The sequence below is a fragment of the Staurois parvus genome, unplaced genomic scaffold, assembly GCF_062004578.1.
Source record: "Staurois parvus isolate SC_StPar_1 unplaced genomic scaffold, SC_StPar_1.0 ptg000342l, whole genome shotgun sequence".
NCBI lineage: Eukaryota > Metazoa > Chordata > Amphibia > Anura > Ranidae > Staurois > Staurois parvus.
This window is the reverse complement of record NW_028318138.1, coordinates 1275492-1291330: the sequence shown is the minus strand read 5'-3', so window position 1 is coordinate 1291330 and position 15839 is coordinate 1275492. Positions and strand designations below refer to the sequence as shown.

Here is a 15839-nt window from a genome sequence, read left to right as displayed (position 1 = left end):
TTCCCCTTAAGGGATGGATTGGTGCAGCTCACAGGGTGAATAGGAGGCTCCCTCTCTGTATACTGGAATGCTGGGTTACTCTGGGCGTCTGAAAATCAATACTCCTTGTGGGAGTTTAAAACAGAAAAATGCCTATAGTGTAGTAAAGTTTAACATAATTTATTGGTGGGTTCTTGAATAAAAAGAGATGCATCAAAACGAAGTAAAACAAACAATGTTAAGAGCAAGGTGTGTCTGGACTAACCGTCCACAATTAAAGATTGCCTCCGGAGCTCCACGATGCTCCGGCGGCGTGATGTCGCAGCGTAATTGGCCCCCTCTTACGCGTTTCGTGCACCTGCACGTCTTTAGAAGGGATTGGCAATATTCTATATATATTATTTTATTTTATTTTAAAAGCGGAGGCCCTAGAGAATAAAACGGTGGGTGTAGCAGGTTTTTTTTTTTTGTCACACGTTATTTGCGCAGTTTGCACAATTTTTTTTGGAAAAAATACACATTTTTTAAATTTTAATGCACAAAAACACAATATATTGCCCAATTGTTTGATAACCTATAAAAGATGTTATGCCGAGTAAACAGATACCAAATATGACATGCTTTAAAATTGCGCATGCCTGTGCAATGGCGACAGACTATGTAATTTTTTTTATATCCATAGGCAACACTTTAAAAGCCTTTGCAGGTCACCACTTTAGATTTACACAGGTCTAGTGCTAGAATTACTGTCCTTAATCTGACGTTTACGTACCGACACTGGACCAACTCTTGCGGTTTTTTTTTCTTTGCACATGGGGATGGGTAGTGATTTTTAATTTTTTTATATATTTTTTTTAATTTTAATTATTTATTTCGCTGTGGTTTTTTTTTTGTCTTGTTTTTTTTTTTCAATACTGTCTTTTTTTTTTTTTTTTATAAATTTTTTTTTTTAATCACTTTTATTGTTATCACAGGGAGTGTAAATATCCCCTGTGATAGCAAATCTAAGAAATCTTTTTTTTTTTTTCGTTCAGCCACATATTGATCCCATCATACCCTATGCTGTCCCCTCCAGCATATACTGCCATTCTGAAACAGGAACTTGTTTATATTTTCAAGTGGCTTCTTAAATGTGTTCTCTTTTAGAGATGTATTACTAAGTACGGAAGAGTTACAGTTTGTAGTGGAAAAAGTATTAAGGCTGTTATCTAAGTTGGACCTCCAAGAAATGCCCCCTTTGGTTTACCAGCTTCTACTTCTTTCTGCCAAGGTAATGTCATACTGTAGCTTTTATGATACGTGACAAGGGGACATTCATTATAACAATCTTCATCAAAATGTGAACACTGTATGAATGTTATGGGATCTTCCATTTAAATTATATATTTTTTTAAACACTTTTATTGTTAGATTTTTTTTTTTTATTCTGTTGGGTTATGCAGGGGAGTAAAAGGACCATCCTGGAAGGCATTATCACAGTTTTTAATGATCTGGATCAGAAGTTGATGCATGAGGCCAAAAATGATGAGTGAGTACAATTATACTTTCATTTTTACTTATAATAAATTTGGCCTTGGCATTTCATTTTATAGGGCACCATTTAGATGTCATAATTATAATTTTATACATAAATAATACGTATTTTGCTTGATGTGAAAGAATCACTGTATGTTTTCCTCCCATTTACATGCAGTTCTGAATATAAATTATTTTTGCAATTCTTTCCAGCTCAATAGATCTGGATGATTCCACTATCCCAAAAGAACAGCTGCGTCAAGTAGAGGGTACCATCATCTTGCACATTGTCTTTGCTATTAAATTTGACCAGGACCTGGGAAGAGAGCTAGTCAAGGTATTGAGATGTATTACTTATTTTAGAAAAGAGTACAGTACAAAGATGAGGGCATTTGGCTGTCCTTCATTTGCAGGAAAAAATACACAGAAATCGCGATCAGTAATTTATGTGAGGCCACTAAAGCTCTGCTTGGTGTTTAGACGGGCCCTGTCAGGACAGATGTATTGAAGCTTCTATTAAAGGTGCTGCCATTCCTATCCTTTTTAGAACAGAAGTCATATTTTTGACCTTGCAAGATCTTTTACCATAATGTAAAGGCACCACCTGCTTGGAGTTTGCATGTTCTCCCTTTGTCTGCGTGGGTTTCCTCTGGGTACTCTGGTTTCCTCCCACACTCCAAAGACATACTGGTAGTTGAATTGGCTCATGTCTAAAATTGGCCCTAGTATGTGTATGTATGAATGTGAGTTAGGGACCTTAGATTGTACACCCCTTGAGGGTTAGGGACTGATGTGAATGTACAATATATATGTAAAGTGCTGCGTAAATTGACGGCGCTATATAAGTGCCTGAAATAAATAAATAATAATAATGTGAAGGAAGGATATGATGTTTGAACTTTAGTCACACTTGCTCTTTTTCAGAGCAGTAACATCCACAGTCTCCTTTGTCACTGCATCACTGGCTCTTCTACCTCCTTGTTGAGTTAATTCAGCCTGGCACTTACTTTCAGCATTTTACATATGGCGGGATTGTATACTGAGCTGCGCAGGAATCGCTGACTGTGTACAGTTTGTAAAAAAAAAAAACTGCTAGCAGGCTAAGGAAAGAATTTAAGACATTAGAGACATACAGACTTGCAAGTTTTTAGTTCCACTTTAATATTTTGTAAGACCGCAACCTGGAGTATGTTCGTATCTATAGTGGGGACTCCTGATGTTTACATACTTGTGCAGAGTCAGGGGCACGCTTAACTAGTGAAGTAGGAATAAGTATGTTTAACACTGGAACATGCTTCTTCCAAAAATATTCAGCAATGCCAGCTTCCATATTGGTATCCTGACAGTCTGTACATGGTTTCATGTTTGACTTCATGTTTACAACGTTTGTATTCAAAGTCCAGGGTGGTGTGTAGGGTGTTTTCTTTGTTTAGTGTAAACATTTTTGTATTTCAATGGTTTTTATTAATTAATAACAATTAACACAGGAGCAACAAATCACACCCACACAGGGGCTATCAATTGCACATAAAAGAAGTAGAAAATTAAAGAAATCCGTGCTCTAACACCAACAGGGCAAAAGATCGCCCACGCAGGGGCTATCAATGGCACTTAAATAACAAAACATAAATATAACACTGAGAATAACTCCGTCTAAAGGCAGCTATCCACTGCCACACCAAAAGCAAACAGAAAAAAAAAAGGGGGGGGGAGGAAGGAGAAGTGGAGAAGTACGAAAGAAAAAAGATAACCAAACCAAGAGCAGGGATCCAAGAACGCCAAAGTGTAAACATTTTTGATATGGAAAAATATTGTTGTATAATGTATGTTAATTAAAATTAATAAAAATTATAATAAAAAAATAAGTTCAGAAACTAAGCACACTCTGAGATTTAGACTAGGTTCACACCTATGCGGGTGTTTGCCACTGTTCCTGTAGCTGCAACCACTCGCACATTGAAACGCAGGAGATATGGGTGGGTGCCAGTAATACTTAAGTCATGCTGCCCGCACTGGGAACTGCACTGTATTTGCGGTTCCTGTATGGGCTGCAATTTCAAAAATAGTGCAAGGACCTTTTCTCTGGATTTCACAAGGCACGGCAGCCCATTAATATTCATAGGCTGCCATGCCTGCGCAACCCACACAGCCGCATATATGTGAGCCTAGTTTTAAGGTACAGTCTGAACTGTTGGTGAAAAAGGCTTTTGGTTTCAGCATCTGTTTTTGACTGTACTTTGCATTAAATGGATGCAGTGCTTTTATTGAAATACATGGTACAAACGCTGTCTTACCCTATCTTCTGTGTTTTTTTTTTGTTTTTTTTTTTTTCTTTTTGTGTTGTTTTTTTACAGGCTGCACAGCAAGGGGACACAAACAAATTTTTATGCCCTTTCAGTGTCGCTCTCCTCTTGTCTGTGTCCAGAATACATAGATTTGAAAAACAGGTACAAATTATTTCTTTTATTCCACATATCCCTAATGATTTGTTTTTTGTAGGTTACCACTTTTTACGTTGATCAGTTTTCAGCATTTATAGGGCAGTATCATATTAATGAAGTCATCACTATGCTCTGTCCTCCTTTCAGTAAGTTCCCTGTTTTAAACTGTGCAATGCAATACAGCTTGATTGGCTGTCACAGAATAGAGGAGAGAGAGAGGTGCGCCAGACTAAGTGCAGTAAAATTATAACAGTTTATTGCACACAAGATATTAAAAACTCACAAGACGTGGGTAGGTATCAGGCATCAAATATAAAGAGGTGGACGTCATCTGTGCTGCGCATCACAAGCAGATGGCTGCAGTGCCAGGGTATGCAATAAACTGTTAGAATTTTACTGCACTTTGTCTGGCGCACCTCTCTCTCTCCTCTATTCTTCTACTACAGAGTCCGGTTTACTGTAGAGAGTGCAAGCCTCACGACGGTGTCTACATTGCAGCTTTGTATATATATGTATACCCACACACACACACACACACACACACATATATATATATATATATATATATATACACCATCTATTCCAACCCAGTACTGTCTGTACCACAAGTCCTCTTCCCCCCTCCCCCCCTCCTCTTACCACTCAAGCTGCACTATTCATTTTGTACTTCCACTACTACTATATACAATCATATGCCCCACCTCCTGTTTTATTTTCGTTTTAAAACTGAACTATTTTTATATCGCCTAAGACTTTCTGAATGAACGCTATACCCACCACAACCTCTCTTGCGCCAATTACATCTTCGTATTGGCTGTCACACTGCTGATGTATTAATGAATACAAGGATGCAATAATGTGTGCCTTTTTTATCTGCATGGACTGCAGGCGCTTAGTCCTGGGCCAGTAGGCACTTTGGTCATCTTCTGAGCCAATGGGACTATTTGGTCCTGTGTATGTTTGTCCTTTTATTCATATATCTTTCCTTTATTGGTGGATAAGAATAGGCTGCATACAATTCTATTCAGGGTAAGCTCACAGACTGATGATTCATTGCACATTTACCCTTTATGGGCCATCAGGTTAGTGCTTTGTATGAAATGGCTTCTAGGATGCATCAGCAAAACATAACACTATGGGGTCTATTAATAAAAAAAAAAAAATTGCTTAGCTGTTCATCCATTGAAACTGCATGTACATTAATTCTGTGTGAACTAACAAGCTGTTATGAGAATGGGGCAAAATTGAATGTTCTTAAGCTATTTTCTCTTCTGGTCAAATGTTCTTCAAACATGGGCAGTAAAGATAGCTACATTCATAACAAACCATATTATGGGCAGTAGAAGGAGCTGATGTCCAATTGTTTAGTGAAATGTAAAGGATGACGTTACACTGAGTAAATGTCACGTTTTAAAATTACGCAATGACAACAAACGACGCACATTTTATTATCTATAAGCAACGCTTTAAAAGCCTTTTACAGGTTACTACTTTATATTTACACAGGAAGTCTGGTGGTAGAATTGTTGCTTTCTAACAGATGTTTGTGCTGATACCTCACATGTGCTATAATCACTGTTTGCATATGTGTGCGGGATTGATGCGTGCACTCACCTTTGCGTGCAAGCACATGGGGGGGCGGGGGCGCTTTTCTTTTTTATTTAAGGGTTTTTTTTTGTTTTTTTCTTGCACTGTCCTTTTTAATATATTTATTTCTTAATCACTTTAATTGTTATTACAGAAAATATAAATGGCCCCTTTTGATAGCAATAGGCAGTGACATGCCCTCTTTACTGATGGATCCTGGGGTCTGTTAGAACCCCGATCTCTCCTCCTGCCCTTAAAAGCTTTTGGTTATATTACTATATTAAGACCAGTATGATCCAATGCTTTTTTCAAACCACTAAGGGTTTGTTTACAACCAGTGACAAAATACTCATTGCTTCCGGTTTCCTAGACCATAAAGACAATCAGGGCCATTCAGGTCCCCAGTTGGCTCTGTGGTCCGCTGGTGGAGCTGTTGACTGCAGACACAGGTCTCCCGGTGGGACGGGAGAGCCATGGGGGGGGGGGGAGCATCCCTTTCCAACACTTGTAAAAGCAATCCAGTAGTTAATTAGCCCCTAGGATTGCTCTTACAAGAAAGCCAACCGCTGGCTAAAAAAAAATAATGCAGGCATCATCCCAGTATGACCACTCAAAATCCAGCGATGTACCATACAGTAAGTCCCTTGTCTGCAAATGCAGTAAATCTAGAAAATTCTGGGGGGGATTGGCAAACGCACGGATCCCGTAGTAGCAATGCTTACATTTATTTGCTAATTTCCTCCAGCATTCTCTAAGTTTTACATTGTATCTCTTCTTACTAGAAGGTTTTATTTGTTTGTTTTTTTCCTATGATCCTCAGCGCCATCTAGTGACCATAATGCAGTATTTTCCTGATTTCCTGTTCTTTATAAATGACTCTACCTTTACTACTACCTATAATTTAAGAACACTCAACCAGAAGAGAAAATGGCCTAATCACATTTGATTTTGCTTCATTCTCACTACAGCTGGTTAGATCGCACAGAGTAAATATATTTGCAGTTTTGCTGGACAAATAACAATGCAACTTTTAATTTTTTGTTAAGAAATATACTCCTTTCTGTGATAGGAGCTCCTTACAGCTTTGTATCAGTGATTGCTTACATGTTTTTATTTTTGGTTGATATGTTTTTGTTTCATTTTATACAGGTTTTTGATTTCCTGAAAGCTATTATTTTAAAAGGATTTAAAGACATCCAGTTTCAGCAAGGTTCAAAGTTTCTCCAGGATTTAGTGCCACAACCAACATGTGTCTCCTCTATGCTCCTGGAAATTGTAAAAAACAGGTAGTGTTAATGGCAGGTACTTTTCTCTCTACATATGATCACAGATGAGTTTGCATTACCTCATTATGTTACCTTCTACCTCCTCAGCGTTTTCGGTTGGGACCATGTCACCCAAGGATTGGTGGAGCTTGGGTTTCTCCTAATGGATTCATACGGTCCTAAAGCTATTCCAGGAGCAAAAATCCTGGAAACTTCAGCAGGATCACCAAGTCAACAGGCCTGTCAGCTGGGATCAAAAATATTACTGGAGGCCTTTAAGGTAACCTGGTCTGTGTACACAATTCTTTCAGACATTTAAGTATTAGGGTCTTTGCACATGGGGTCATTCGGCTGCTGTAGATTCCTCCCAGCATTTTACTGAGCAAAGGAGGGATCGGTGCAGAACACTTCCCTGAGCATCCTGGAAAAGTTTATGGCAGGCCATGGCTGAATGCTGTACTGAGTGGTACTGGTGTTTAGGCCTCTGCGCATTCAGGGACAAATGTCTGGAACGCAGGTCTCCTGTGCAGTAAAACATTGGGCGGGATGCACCTCAGATGGACAGCCTCGTGTGTAAGGGGCCTTGCGCGCACACATTTCATCGTTACCAATGTTGCAACATTTATATTTCACATTTTCCTATCAGGTCCATGAAGCCATAAGAAATGTGATTTTAGAGCAAGTTTTGAATCGAGTTATTACAAAAGCCACATCTCCGACAAGTCATTTCATAGGTAATAAAACAATCTGATTATATTGGATTTTCTGATGTGTACAACAAGGGCAAAAGTTCTTGTTGGGTCCGTAAGCCCACTTCTGTTGTATTCCTTTGCTTTGACAGTATATTATTTTTGACTATATGAACCTACCTTTTTGCAGTGGGGGGGTTGGGGGTGGGTGGTAGGAGGCATGTTTAATAAGTTGATCTATTGCTATAAATGGGCACTGTCCAAGCTTACTTTGTTTATTGTGTTTTTGTTATTTGACTAGTCCTTTCTAAATACGCCTAAGAAATGTCTAAGGGCTCGTTCACACATGTGTTGATTATGTAGAACAAAGCAATGATGATATAACACGCCTTTACTATAGCTTGTGTTTATGAAGTGTTTTCCTTGTGTTTATGAAACGTTGAAAAAGCTTCAAGAATGCTTCATAAATGCCCATGAAAGGCTATTGGAAAGTGTTCAATCGCTTTGCGTCAGGTGGCATACCCATACCTTGCCCAACTTCAAGTGGTTATACTGGCATGATGCCTGCAGCTGCAGGCATCATCCCTGTATCATTTTTTTAGAGCCGGCGCAGTTTTCATGTAAAAGCAAACCTAGCGGCTAAATAGCCACTGGATCGCTTTTACAAGCTGGGCAATCCCGTCCCACCGGGGAATGTGAAAGTGCAGCCCTCGGTGTCACCGGCTGACCAGAGACCTGATCGGGGACTGGAACAGCCGCAATCATCTCTGTGGTCTAAGAAACCAGAAGCAACGACTATTTCGTTACATTTTGGTTTCACTGCTTGTAAATAAACCCTTCGTGGTTTGTAAAAAGCATCGAATCATACTGATCTTGGTATGATCTAAAGCTTTTAAGGGCAAAGAAGACATCTGGGTTCTAATAGACCCCAAATGTCTCCTTAAAGAGGACCTGTCGCTGCCTATTGCTAACACAAAAGGGATGTTTACATTTCTAGTGATAACAATCAATAAAAGTGATTTAAAAACATTTAAAAGTACAGTGTAAAAAAAAAATAACGCGCAAAGGTGAATGCATTTGTGTTGTAAACAGCGATCACCCTAACATGTGAGGTATCACCAAGAATGTCAGATCAAGAGCGATAATTCTAGCACCAGACCTCTTGTCGCCTATGGATAATATAATTTACATAGTTTGACACTGTTCTACGGGCGTGCGCAATTGTAAAGAGTTGTTGTTTTTTGGTATTTATTTACTCATCGCAACATCATCTTTTATATTTTATCAAACAATTGGGTATTGTGCTTTTGTGCATTAAAATTTTATTTTTTCAAAAAAGTATGAAAAACCACTGTGCAAATACCTTTTGTGACAAGAAAAAAAACTGCAACACCTGCCATTTTATTCTCCAGGACCTCTGCTAATGAATAATATATAATGATAGAAGTGACCTGTGCTCTCAAAATGATAAGTTCAATGTTGCCTCTGTGTAAACGAAGATCAGGCTTTCTATATCCATCAACTTCTTCCTGTGATGGCTATATGACGTCTGATCTTTGGTGTCCGAGTTATATTGAACTTGCCACCCCTTTTTTTGAGGGGAACAGATTGACTCCAGCTGCTAAGGGATGGATCATTGTTTACTATATTTGTGTTAAAATAAATAAAGTGGGGGTTCCAGCAGGGCGTTTAAAAATATTAAAATAATAATTTTTCTTGCAAAAAAACCCCCAGATTTTTACATGTAAACAAAAAGTGTTGGGAAATGGCCTGTTCTTCACATGGTTAAAAGGGGAAGTGATGTAAAGGAAATGATCTACTTTGAGGCGTAGTTAGGTTGTGGTGTGATAGCAGACATTTTTGTGAATTCTCTGCAATATGTATTCGTATACTTTGATCTCATTGACATGTGGCTTGGTCCAGCTCAGCTTTGCTGACTCAAAAAGCTTTGCCACTAACAATAATGCTCAATGCCATTGCTCCTACCTGGTACTGTCCATACTGCTGGCTGGTTAATGCTTTTGCCCGCACACAGTTTTGGCAGCTGAATTAAGCCAATGATTTTGGCTGAAGTCAGCTGATCGGCTGCGTCCAATCACACACAGAGTTCTGTGTTTGAAAAACACAGAACTCTGTTTACAGGGAACAGCAAACTGCCATACAGTAAAGTAAAAGCAGCACACATTACACATTGTTAGGAACATAATGAACTGCTTGATTGTCCCTAGATGTTAAGCCCTTCCCAGCCAGTGTCATTAGTGCAGTGACAGTGTACAGTATTAGCACTGATCGCTGTATTAGTGTCACTATTGATATCAGTGTCAGTCAGTGTATCTCCCGCCACACTATCATAGCCCCACTATAAGTTGCTGATCACCATTACCAGTATAGCATCATAGCTGTGTAATTTCTAGTATATACAGTTGCAAGAAAAAGTATGTGAACCCCTTGGAGTTTTGCATGAATTGGGCATAAAATGTGCCCATCTAAGTCACAACAATAGAAGAACACAGTCTGCTAAACATAATACTACACAAACATTAGATGTTGCCATGGTTTAATTGCACATAACATGTAAACATTCACAGTGCAGGGAGGAAAAAGTATGTGAACCTTTGGACTTAATAACTGGTTGACCCTCCTTTGGCAGCAATAACCTCAACCAAACGTTTCCTGTAGTTGCAGATCAGACCTGCACAACGATCTGGAGTCATTTTGGACCACTCCTCTTCACAAAACTGTTTCAGTGTAGCAATATTTTTGGGATGTCTGGTGTGAATCGCTCTCTTAAGGTCATGCCACAGCATTTCAATCGGGTTGAGGTCAGGACTCTGACTGGGCCACTCCAGAAGGCGTATTCTGTGCTGTTGCAGCCATTGTTTTGTTGAATTACTTGTATGCTTTGGGTCATTGTCCTGTTGCATCATCCATCCTCTGCGGAGCTTCAGTTGGCGGACAGATGGTCATACGTTTTCCTGCAAAATGTCTTGATAAACTCTGGAATTAATTTTCCCATCAATGACAACAATCCGTCCAGGCCCTGAGGCAGCAAAGCAGCCCCAAACCATGATGCTCCCTCCGCCATGTTTTACAGTGGGGATGAGGTTTTGATGTTGGTGTGCTGTGCCGTTTTTCTCCACACATAGTGTTGTGTGTTCTTCCCAAACAACTCAATCTTGGTTTCATCTGTCCACAGTATATTTTGCCAGTAGTGCTGTGGAACATCCAGGTGCTCTTTTGCAAACTTCAAACGTGCTGCAATATTCTTTTTGGACAGCAATGGCTTCCTCCGTGGTGTCCTCCCATGTACTCCATTCTTGTTTAATGTTTTCCTTATTGTAGATGTGTCAACAAAAATGTTAGCATGTGCCAGAGATTTCTGTAGGTCTTTAGCTGACACTCTGGGATTCTTCTTTACCTCATGCAGCATTCTGCGCTATGCTCTTGCAGTCATTTTTACAGGACGACCACGCCTAGGGAAAGTAGCAACAGTGCTAAACTTTCTCCATTTGTAGACAGTCTGTCTTACCGTGGACACATGAACATCAAGGCTTTTGGAGATACTTTTGTAACCCTTTCCAGCTGCATGCAAGTCAACAATTCTTGATCGTAGGTCTTCTGAGAGCTCTTTTCTGCGAGGCATGGTTCACATCAGACAGTGCTTCTTGAAACCAGTAAACCCAAAACAGGTGTGTGTTTTTTAAGGACAGGACAGCTGTCAGCAACACATCCAATATCATCACACTGATTGGAGTCAAGGTTGGCTCACTCCTGGCTCCAATTAGCTCTGGGAGAAGTCATTAAGCTAGGGCCTCACATACTTTTTCCTCCCTGCACTGTGAATGTTTACATGTTATGTGCAATTAAACCATGGCAACATCTAATGTTTGTGTAGTATTATGTTCAGCGACTGTGTTCTTCTATTGTTGTGACTTAGATGACATTCAGAGCACATTTTATGCCCAATTAATGCAAAACTCCACGTAATCCCAAGGGGTTCACATACTTTTTCTTGCAACTGTAGACCATAGTTTGTAGATGCTATAATTTTCACACAAACCAATTATAAACGTCTTGGGACTTGTTTTCCTAAAGACATGTCGCAGAAAACATTTTGACCTAGGTTTATGGAGAAATTACATTTGTTCTTTTTTATTGGATATATTTTATAGTGGAAAATAGAAAATATTGTGTTTTTTTTTTTTTTTCCCCCAAAACAATTTTCGGTCTTTTTTTGTTTATATAATAAAAAATAAAAACCCCAGTGGTGATCAAATACCACCAAAAGATGGCTCCTATTTGTGTAAAAAAAAAAAAAAAAGATACAAATTTAATTTGGGTACAGTGCTTCATGAAAGCGCAATTGCCAGGTAAAGTAGCGCAGTGCTGAGTAGCAAAAAAAAATGTCCTGGTCATGAAAGGGGTAAAACCTGCCGAAGGTCAAGTGGTTAAAACATATTTACATTTTTTTGCAGATCTTCTCTCTGATATTGTGTATGCTACACCCTTAATTCTTCAGAACTCGGCCTCTAAACTGACTGCAGCTTTTGACCATTTGTTCCAGTTGCCCTTCTCTACAGTGCTGGGCCTACTCAAAGCTTTGCAGGTAGGTAGGCACTAACCTGTACCTATACAAGAGTACAGTGGGCATGAGCAGTACACAGAAATAAAAACCTGACAGGGGTTCTAGCCCCCTTAATTATTAAAGACAAGCATTTTTTTTCTGTCTGTCTTACTGTTGGAGAGTTCTCACTATCTGCCTGGTAAAGCATCAGTGGACAGTACATTAGGGTAAATTTCTCTGACAGAGTCCCAGTTAGTAAAAACCTGATAGGGGTTCTAACTCTGTCATGCTCCATCCTAAACTGGTTTGACATACGCTTTAGGATGCTCACTCACGATCTACCTACATGTTTCTGAGTACCGTCCTTAATTTATATTCTGTCATTACAGCCTCTCTTCAAGATAAATATATCTGTGAGGGATTGTATCATCCTTGTTCTAAGGAAGGCAATGTTTTGTAGGTAAGCTTTTATTACCGATTTAACAATCCATGGTGTAGAATACAGCTCATTGATATTGTGTTCATTGATAAATGACTTTAGGCGTACTCCTTATAAATAATTAAAGGAGAAGTTTTGAGTATACTTGACCTGAGGATCACAGTAGTGCAGTTCGTTCTGCACTCCTGTAACCCAGTTTCAGCCGACAGCAGTCTAAAGCCAGCTGACACCACAGAGCCAGTGCAAGCTCTGAAGAGATCCTGACCATATGGTCGGGATCCACCTAGAATCTTGGAGCAGCACCTCCAGCGATCTGCCGAAAGCCTGACCCAGCCACTCCCTACCCCTCCACAGTCCAGTGAGTGCTGGATGGGCAGAGCAGAAAGCTGTAGACTGACAGTTACCAGCTCTCTGCTCATGGAACACTGAGAACCGTGCGATCAGCGGTCTTTGATTGCTCAGTTCTCAGTTCCTAGGGTTGGTGGGGGGAAGGCGTAGCATTGGATCGATACACCTAGGTGAGTAAAAAATGTATTTTTTTTTTCTTTTGTTAACCCATACTTCTCTTTTAACGATTTGGCAACCATAGACTGTAGATGATTCCTATGCAGGCAGAACAATAATTAGTGGTCTTGCTAAAATGCAGGAAAGCACTAGTCTCAAGAGCCAGGCTGTTGCTAGGAGCCATATATACTGCAGAGAAGATTTAGGCTTCTTGCTGCCTCAAAACAATCAGCTTTCAGGCATACACATTTTTTTTTACTGATCTGAGTTTTCATAGTGCCTGTATTGATCAGTAAAAAAAAATTGCATAAATCCAAGTTGCTGGTCAGTATATGTGCATTCATACGCACAAGTGATGTACAGCCCATCCTTGTGTATTTTTTGCCAGGAATATCTGATGCTCATACATCAATACAGTGTGCAGGAGGCCTTAGACCAGGGGTGGGCAAACTTTTTGACTTGAGGGCCGCAACGTGTTCATATATTGGACCCGGGGGCTGGACCAAGAGTAGATGAATGATGTGTATGTGTGAATTAATTTAAATTAAATTAAAATTTGTAACATTAAATGAATTATTAATTCATCCCCCCTATAGTAATTCATCCCCCCTATAGTAATTTATTCCCCATATTAATTCATCCCCCATATTAATTCATCCCTCATATAGTATTTCATCCCCCATATTAATTCATCCCTCATATAGTATTTCATCCCCCATATTAATTCATCCCTCATATAGTATTTCATCCCCATAGTACTATTCCCCCCCAAGTAGTAAGCCAAGTCCCCCACCGTGTCAATTTACTTACCTTTGCTCCGCGCGTTCCTCTCGCCGTGTTCCCGCGCCGTTCCGGTCTTCAGGGCGGGTTGTGAGAGGAGCCTAGCTTCCCTCACGTTCGTCACGCTGCCCCGCCTACACACATCCTGACAGCCAATGTTTGCCTGCCCTGGCTGTTTTTTTTTTATCACGCTCCGCGGGCCGGATTAAAAGGTCCGTCGGGCCATATACGGCCCGCGGGCCGTAGTTTGCCCATTGCTGCCTTAGACCCACACTGTGTTTCCTGGCCATGTAAGCCCCACAGTTAGCCAATATTAGTGATTTCTTTGGAACAGGCAGTGTTTAAGAAACATTTCCTGCTTTCAGGCACATTTTACACTCCTGTGAGATGACCACGACCAGGCTGTACCTAGAATGGATCAGGAACCAATCCGTGTGTTTCCTGATCATGTAATTATCATGACTAGCCAATCATGTTGATCACAAATGTTTGTTACAGTAACAAGCTTTCCCTCTGCCTGCCACACTGTGTAATCATCTCTTGAAGAAAGAGATATTGGCGTGACAGGTAAAGTGTTTTTGTTTTGCATTAAAAAAAAAAATTGTGTCCCCCCCCCACCCCTGATCTTAGGGTGGCTACATGGGCAGATGTTTTACTGTAAATACCAAGCAGTGAGACATCTGTTTGTCCTCAGCAATGGCATCAAATTCAATCCTGTTCCCCATTCAGTTGATAGCATATATCAGTCCTTCTCAACCAGGGTGCCTTGAGGTTTCTTCAGGGGTGCCTTGAGGTTTCTTCAGGGGTGCCTTGAGGTTTCTTCAGGGGTGCCTTGGCAAAATGTCTAAAAATTGGCCAAAACTTGTGTATCTTGTAAGCCTGCCTTTTCAGTTACACAAAGCCACAAGTTTTCATTGCGCACCATTACGACCTTCTAGACGCTGGCATCCTGACTTCCAATGACAGTTGATAAGGAGGATGTCGGTTGCCTGTATACCATCCTAGTTTGACCCTCCCCCTCCCCTCTCCGTTAGTGCTGGGGTTCATTAGCTCAGTGATAGATAGAAACTGAGGGAGAAGAAAAACATTAGAATACTAGTCATTACCAGTGTGCAAAAGTGTATTTTCTTTGGAAGAATCTCCTCTAATGTTTGGTGTCCTCCATGTGTGGATGTTGCTGTGTTATATAAAACTATTAGAATATTTTTCACATTTTAGAATGGGGTGCCTCGGGACTGTCCATAATTTTAAAAGGGTGCCTTGACTGAAAAAAGGTTGAGAAACACTGGCATATATTGATGTTAAAAAAACAGTGAAAACTCAGTGCCACAGGCAAAATCAAAAGAAAACAAAAATATAAAACATGGATGAATGGGATTATGGCTGCTGCAGTCTTCAAAATGTGTTTAACTTCTACATCAGTGAACCCTATAAATGTGGATATACGAGACTCGTAGACTGTGCTGTCAAAAATGTGAATCAAGGTTACTAAACCTTTTGCCACATGTAAACGTGAAATCATTAAATGACCACTACCAGAAAATGCAACTAATGTACAATGCATCAGTGGGTTCCATTCAAATAATTGTTTGTTTATTTATTTTTTGCACTTTTACACTTGGCAAACTGTTTAGTAACCTTGATTCACATTTTCGGCAGCGCAGTCTATATAAACATGCATTGACGTTAGTACCTTCACAAAGAAATAGACAGGGGTATACAGAACACCAGCTGAAAGTAGGTCAGTGGATATAGATCTACAAAAAAGGCTGAAAGACTAATGCAGGCCATAGATGGGTCGAAAATCGGCCGATTTTCGGATCGTTAGTGGGTTAATAGGTCGGCCGTTTTTTGGTATTTTGGCAGATTTTTTTTATCTGTAAAGTTGGAAAAAGATCGGCTGATTTTGCCGATCGGCCGATTTTCGTGGCAATTATGGGCAAATCGGCCGATCTTTTTCCCGATAAAAAATCTGCGCATGAGCAGTGACCTGCAAGAGGAAGACAAAAAGAAAAAAGAAGAGGATGAAGAAGAAGAGGAAGAAGAAGGAGAAGAAGAGGATGAAAAAGAGGATGA

The 15839-nt window shown here is 40.0% G+C and overlaps 1 protein-coding gene across 1 annotated transcript in view; it reads left to right on the top strand.

The window, feature by feature from the left end:
• FANCI (FA complementation group I) overlaps positions 1-15839 on the top strand; it is a 77236-nt gene that overhangs the window by 23402 nt on the left and 37995 nt on the right. The window contains exons 8-16 of the mRNA XM_089684294.1: positions 1126-1249; positions 1422-1507; positions 1708-1831; positions 3849-3941; positions 6672-6808; positions 6896-7067; positions 7434-7521; positions 11952-12082; positions 12430-12500. Of these exons, the coding sequence (XP_089540420.1) occupies positions 1126-1249; positions 1422-1507; positions 1708-1831; positions 3849-3941; positions 6672-6808; positions 6896-7067; positions 7434-7521; positions 11952-12082; positions 12430-12500 (1026 nt within the window). The remainder of the gene's footprint in view (positions 1-1125; positions 1250-1421; positions 1508-1707; positions 1832-3848; positions 3942-6671; positions 6809-6895; positions 7068-7433; positions 7522-11951; positions 12083-12429; positions 12501-15839) is intronic.